General features: G+C 53.6%; 1 protein-coding gene across 1 annotated transcript; it reads right to left on the bottom strand.

Annotated features, from left to right (window-relative positions):
• Positions 1 to 377: 377 nt before the first annotated feature.
• Positions 378 to 6,577, bottom strand: KPNA7 (karyopherin subunit alpha 7). Its single transcript, XM_063171412.1, has 10 exons — positions 6,515 to 6,577; positions 5,758 to 5,892; positions 5,137 to 5,213; positions 4,449 to 4,717; positions 3,877 to 3,959; positions 3,157 to 3,420; positions 2,566 to 2,799; positions 2,064 to 2,246; positions 1,479 to 1,628; positions 378 to 458 (listed from the first exon to the last, which is right to left on the bottom strand). Exons 1-10 carry the CDS (start codon positions 6,575 to 6,577, stop codon positions 378 to 380), a joined length of 1,539 nt encoding a protein of 512 aa, XP_063027482.1.
• Positions 6,578 to 6,876: the final 299 nt, after the last annotated feature.

Raw genomic sequence — 6,876 nt, 5'->3', positions numbered from 1 at the left:
TTCTCAGAGCTACTTCAGCCACTCCAAGTCAAGCCTAGGAGTTTCAGCTCAAGGATTTGGTGGCAGGATGCTGCTCTCCTGCAGTTTAAGGTACTTAGAAGAAAGATTCCACCCAGAAAATCTGCCCAGGGGCTCCAACACACTCCTGCAAGGCCTTGAGATGCTATTGGGGAAAAAAAAAAGTTATGTCATCTGCAACAGCAGCTTAAAAGAGGGGGGGAAATAATTAAAGGCAAAAGGTACAAAGCCAAAAGTGCAATTTATTGACTGGTTTCAGAAGTAAAAAGGCTCAGCATCTCTGCTCCTCATGGTTTGGATGTCTGAGCTCTTCCAAGGTACTTCCACCCACCAGTTTAGAGCTGTGTCATGCTTCATCTTCAGAAGTTGAAGTCTTGCTTCTCTACTGAGAAATCATACAGCCCATCTTGGCCAGTCTGGGGCTCCAGGTTTAAATTCTCCTAGGAGGAAAATGATAGCAATTACTTACAGGGTCTCCATTTGAATAAACCTAAGCTTTTCACAGCAACTCTGTTTTAGTCTTGTTTTAAAAATCCTGTCAAGTTCAGCTTGACTGAAGCAGAACTCCTGGAGACCAGGCCAAGCCCTCCTGCTCCTTGCAGCACCTGAAGCTGCAGTGTCCCTGCAGCCCACACACAACAGCAGCCAAACCTTTGGGCTCAGGCTCCAGAAGCAAATGGAAATAAAAGTGGCTGCAGTGGTAGAGCTCACTGAAATTAAATGGCCTGCTTGGAACAGCAGCAAGCCAGGACTGCTCAGGGAGATGTTCCCTGGCATCCAGCCCCTCCAGCCAGAGCTGCTGTGGAGAATTTCCTGCATATCCTCTCACAGGGACACCCCACAGACCCTGCTCTGACAAAGCTCCAAGCCAAACCTTTGCCCCCTGCTGCAGCTCTCACCCAAACTGAGCCACACTTCCAAGGCCTGCCAGACCTCTAAGCCTCTTCCCTGATGTTTTCCCATCTGCAAGTCTAAGGCCAGGACCAAACATGGCATCTGTGACAGTCATTGGTCCCTTGCAGCTTCTAGCTGGTGTCCTATCCTCTTTTTCCATGGATTCCTTACCATGAGAAGGGTCAAGTAATCCAAATGCAACCTGAGCACTGTTATCAGCTGAGTAGGAGGCTGCCATTCATAGTGACAAGCCAGCTCAGCTCTGAAGGAGGAAACTTCTCCACATTTGGTATTCATATCAGTAACTGCAGTAACTCCAGCTGATGCCAGTTTAGATTCCAGCAGCAAGATGCTATCAAGCCATCCATGTCTGTTGTCCAGCTCATTGGCTGACAACTCAGAGCTTTTACAGACCTTTAAAAGCAGCTGGAAGAAGCTGCAAGGACTACTCTGGTCATGTGGAGGTCTCCTTTAAAATCCTCTTCCAGTATCCTTACACTGTGTTTCATTCCAGTGTGTAATAACTTCACATTTTCAGCTGAGAAACAGCAAGGGCTCACATATACCTCATCAGAAAAGTATTTCTGTATGATGTCCAGGGCAGCTCTGTAGACCATGTCATTCTCATGGTTCTGCAAATCCTCAATTTTCTCCAGACCATCGAGTTCTTCCACCAGCAGACACAACTTCTCTGTCTTTCCCAGCTTCTCAGCTGCCTGTAGCATTGGAAAGCCAGGCAGGAAAACAGAACATCAGTTACAGGTCTGAGATGGTCTTTTCTGTAATTACAACCCTGATCTACAAGTCAAAGGCTCACTGCTGCTGCATTCATGGTCCCTTCCTGATGCCAGGGATGTGCCTGTGGAATACCAGTCTCTGCTGGGGGCTGCCAGCCAAACCAGAGAGCAGGGGATGAAGAGCAGCACTTGGGGAACTCAGTCTTGCCAAGCCCTGTAGACAACCCAAGGGTATCCAAGACAAATTTAGACAACATGAAGTCTCTCACTCCAAAAAGCCAACAGTCATTTGTTCTAAGCACACAAAGTGAGCTTTTGGCTCACTCCTTGCTGCTCTTTGGGAGAAGGAAGTCAAAAGATGAGACCATATTAGGAAAAGATTAAAAAATGGCACCCAGGATGAGCAGATCTCACCAGGAAGAGATTTGAAATGGTGTCCAGGATGATCAGGATGGTTTTGCTGTCTTTGACCAAAAGCAGGTTGAGCAGAGGTTTGAGGACCCCGGAACGGACGAGCTCCACCACCTGATGCACTGTTGCTCCAGTTGTGAAGTTGGCCACCACCCACACAGCCTCCTTCTGAGCCTTGAAATCACCCTGGAAGAGCAGCACAGCAAAGGCATTCCCAAGCTTTAGTACCCTCCAGGATGAGTGTGAGGCCAGGATAACCATTTCCCTCATATGCAGCTTTCCCAGCCCCTTTGGGTGGTGCATGGACACCTGGCACAGGTGCCAAGGGCAGCCCCAGGATGTGTTTCCATGCAGGTGTACTCACAAATTGGGATGCTCAGGCTGTCCCAAGGACCTCTGAAGCAGCCTGCTCAGGTGGCTCTGGGACCAAATGCTTCACAAGGAGCCATCCCAGACCTCCTGAACCCCACATCCCTCCCTCAGCAGCCCTGTGCCCATCTCTCACCCTGTCAAGCAGCTCCACCAAAGGTGGCAATAACCCGCAGGTGATGATCTGCTGGATCTGGTGGGAAGGCCCTGCTGCAATGTTGCTGAGGGTCCATGCTGCTTCCTTCTGGATCCCTGACTTGCAGTGCCTCAGCAGCCGGGGCAGGACGGTCAGGACACCAGCATCAATGGCTTCCTGGGTCTGCTGGTCTGTGCCTGTGACCACATTCCCGATAGCACGGAGAGCTGGAGTCTAGACAGAGATTAGAGGAGATGAGGAGAGTCCTTACCTCGAGGGATACATGTCAGAAAGCCCAGCAAGATCCCTCCCTAAGTGCTTGATCCTTCACGCGAGGAGAGCATTGTGGGTGATGGCTGTTTATTTACAGCCCCGTCGTCCCTTGTTTGCTCTAAGCAGCTTTAGAGCCTCTACCCAGCCTCCAGCCCCAGCCAGCAGAACAAGCAGTGGCTTGACAGGCAGGCAGTCAGTTCCATGGGCTGAGGGGACAGCACACCACAGCTGCCACACAGCACAAGGGCACCCGCCCTCCCTCTCCTCAGACCTTCCTACATTAAGGGACCACAGGGTGGAGATTTGATTGTTCCCTACCATAATAATCAAATCCGGGCTGTCCATGAGCTGCACAAGCCTCGGGAGAATCCCTGTCTCCACCACCACTTGGATGCGATCGTTGCAGCCGTCGGTGAGGTAGGAAACAGCCCAGCAGGAGTCAGCGATGACATGCCTGTCCTCGTGCTGCAGGAGGAGGACAAGGGCTGGCAGAACCTTCTGCACAGCATCCAAGGGAGGGCAGGGGTTCTTGTTCCTGCACAGGTTTGACAGCGTCCAGGTGATGTTCCTCAGGAACCCAACCTGGAACACAAGGCAGGTGTGGGATCCTCACTGCCCCCAAGGGCCTCTCAGTCTGTGTTAGCCTGTGAGGGTTCTCACACACACCAGAGGCAGAACAGTGGGGCAGGAGCCATTGCAGAGGGCAGAGACAATCCACAGAGCAGCAGCAGGAAGCTTGCAGGGCAAGTTCAGCCCTTCCACCTGCATATGCAAGCCTGCCTTGCACCAGTTTCATCTTATTCCTAGCCTGAGATAGCCAGAGGTGGATAAGAAAGGCCAGGATGGAAGAGATCACATTGACTTGGAGCCTCTGCTTGGCACCCCCAGCTTTGTGCATTGGCAGGGCCATAAAAGCAGTTTAGAGCAGGGTCTCATTCAATGACACAAACAGTTTGCTGTGTACAAGGCAGACAGTGGACTCACCCATCACCCAAGGGATTAAGAGCAGTTAAATCAAGAAAATGGAAGGTTATTTACTGGAATTGCAGGTGACACCAGAGCCAGCAAGGGAGGAATCACATCACGAGCAATAAGGACATCCCTGTAGATGGGGCCATCCCCTGGACAGATAAAAAGGGTTGGTCACTGCATCTGCCCAAGCCACAAGACAGTCAACACCAAACAGCAATCAGACCTGCAGGGCCAGGGCTGGGTGACCCACCAGCCACACACTATTAGCCATTTCCAGGTGGGAAGGATTTACTGGGCAGACTGGAGTGCCAGCAGGCCAGCCAGGCATGACCCATTCTGTTCTCCCTATGGTGACATTAATGGGTTAAACCATCCCAGCAGGACAGAGTCTTGCCCTTGGCTTCGGCCAAAATCCTCTTGCAGAGCCAAGACAGGATCTCAAAGGCTGCCAGGCCACACCAAGGGGATGAAGGGTTATGGGGTTAAGTAGGGACAGCAGCTCAGATACCCAGCTGCATGGAGAGGAGCTCCAGTGCTTCATCTCCCCAGCAGAACCAGAATATTCAAAGGGCCCCACAAGGGTCATCAAGTCCCTGGCTCAGTCAGGGACCTCCAAATGCCCCTCCAGGTCTCCTCACCTGCAATGTTGCCCAGGGCCCACACTGACTGCTCGCTGATGTGCATGTGTGGGGAGGACAGCAGGGAGATGAAGGCTGGGATGGCTCCTCCCTCCACCACGGCCCTGGTGTGCTCCGAGGTGCCAGAGGCAATGTTGGTCAGTGCCCAGGCTGCCTCAAACTGCAGGGCAGCATTGTCAGCACGGCCCAGGAACTCCACCAGCCTGGGGATGATCCCCAGCTCGATGAACTGATCGATGGGGGGGTCCCTGTGCTTGGACAGAATTCTCCTGCGAGAGAGGACACAGCACAGCCAGCCATGAGGAACCCTGCGTGGTGCCACCACAGCCATAGCCCTGTGGTCCTTTGTGCCCCCACCCTTGTGGGGACAGCCCTGCTCAGCACTGACCCTTTACAGAGCCAGCTCTCCAGTCCTTGTCCTGCCCAAGCATCTGGCACTCGATTTCTTGTGGGATCCAAGATAATTCCTGGCACAGCACAGGGCAGCACAGCCAACCCCTGGGTTGGGCTCATGCAGAACTGTGAGCCAAGCACAGCACAGAGGCCACAGAACAGGCACCAGCTGAGATTCCCATGGGCAGTTTGGGTTACCAGGCCCCTTCTCCCTTTGCCATCTCTCTGGAGAGCTCCTCAAAGAGGAACTTGCAGCCCCCAGGCCCCAGCACAGCTCCAGCAGCTGGGCACATACCTGGCGGCCTGGGTGGCGAGCAGCTGCAGCTGGGTGTCGTCCCCATTGACGGCTTCCAGGATCTCCTCCAAGGAGGGCTGAATAATCTGTGTCACAGGGAATGATTCAGAGCCAGCCAGGGAGCTGGGACTCCCTCTGGTTTAATCTCAGCAGTCAATCAGCTGTCTAGACCCAGCTCAGTCACCACTTCATATCTAAGCAGTGTCTATTCTTTATGCAACACAGTTTGGAGATGAGGCAGAGGAGGACAATCCACAAAAGCCTTCAAGGCAGCTAATGCTTGTAATCAAGCAGTGAAATAGTCACTGACACCATAATGGGCTGTGAGCTCAGTAATTACCCCTGGCTGTGCAGGGAGCCAGACAGGAGCAGCTCCCAGCGAGCCAGAGCACCAGCCTGTTCTACCTGCCATCAAGGGAGGCCAGCAGGACAGCATCACCATGAAAAACTGCACAGACAAAGGCCAGGCAGCCTGAAACACTCCCCAGCACTGGGCATGGAGATCAGGAATGGCACCAGCCACTTCACTCAGGTCACCCCAGCTGGAACTGGTAGTGGCCCAAGTAGGGGATGATTGCTGCTGCACTGATCCTGCCCAGGTACAGAGCACCAAGCACTCACCACCTCAGCTTCTCTGTCTTCTCCCAGAGAGGGATTCTCCTCATGGATGGAAATGTTTCTGCGCTTCAGGAGCTGCTCATCCTTCTTGGCCTTCCTCAGCTCAACGCTCACCTCCACCCTCTGCCTCCTCAGGGTCTGGGGGAAGAACAGCATCCCGCTCCTACCTGCACTGCCCCATTCCCCAGGGAGTTCATCCCTCTGCCCCACATTTCCCACAGGAGGAGTGGGGAGCCAGCACCTCCTCCCTGTGGCCTGGAGGGTGATGAAGGAGTTGGAACAGAGGAAGGCTCTAGCTCAGTGCCTCCCCAGGATATGGACTGCTGGATACACCAGCAACCAGTGGGTGTTTCTAAAAGTAGATTTTCTGAACCTGAAAGGCAAATCCTCATCTCCTCTACTGGCTTAAATCAAGCTGTCAGATCCTACATCTGACATCCCATACCAGCCCCAACTGCACAGGGATAACTGCTGTGGAGAGCTGAGCTGGCTGGGGCTGAGCCATCTCCCTTCTCCAGCCACACACCCAAAACTCACATCCCCCTTGCCTGTACCACCACACTCCTTGCAGCCCAGCCAACCCCATACCACGTCCCAAAAACCACCCAAACATCCCAGCTGAAGGTATCCAGAGCCATTCCCCATTCCCTCCCACAGGTAGATTGGGGGCCATGGACCTTGAGAAGCCCCTCCATCAGCTCCTGCCAGCAGTGGGCTCTGCTGGGGCCCAAAACGCTGGCACAGGCAGGTGGGTACTCACAGTTTCATCCTTGCCCTTGTTCTTGAACAGCTGCTTGTGCTGGCTGTGCTTCCTGACTGGCATCTTGGCAGAGCTGAGAGAGGTGCTGGAACCCTCACGTGCTCTTGGGGGTCAGCACAGAGCAGGGTCAGGTCACAGCTGCCCACAACCATCCCCTGCCAGCCACTGAGGGGGCTGGGACCCTCCACTCCCACCAGCAGCCCGGGCCACACATTTCCACCCCACACTCCCTGCAAAGGAGACACTGGCCATGCCCTGCCCCAAGCAGAGCTTGGTAGGATCCTCACACGCTGCAGCTGAGCCGCTGAACTAAATACAAACACAAACTACCACTTAATATCAGGCTACAAAAATTACAGCTG

This window comes from Melospiza melodia, chromosome 18, assembly GCF_035770615.1.
Source record: "Melospiza melodia melodia isolate bMelMel2 chromosome 18, bMelMel2.pri, whole genome shotgun sequence".
Classification (NCBI taxonomy): domain Eukaryota; kingdom Metazoa; phylum Chordata; class Aves; order Passeriformes; family Passerellidae; genus Melospiza; species Melospiza melodia.
This window is presented reverse-complemented; position numbering and strand designations above follow the sequence as displayed.

Coding starts and splice junctions, on each gene's coding strand:
- KPNA7 (XM_063171412.1), bottom strand. CDS start 6,577: ATGCCAGTCAGGAAGCACAGCCAGCACAAGCAGCTGTTCAAGAACAAG. Junction 5,214..5,757: donor AAGACAGAGAAGCTGAGGTG/GTGAGTGCTTGG, acceptor CAGATTATTCAG/CCCTCCTTGGAGGAGATCCT. Junction 2,800..3,156: donor GCCCGGATTTGATTATTATG/GTAGGGAACAAT, acceptor ATCTCTGTCTAG/ACTCCAGCTCTCCGTGCTAT.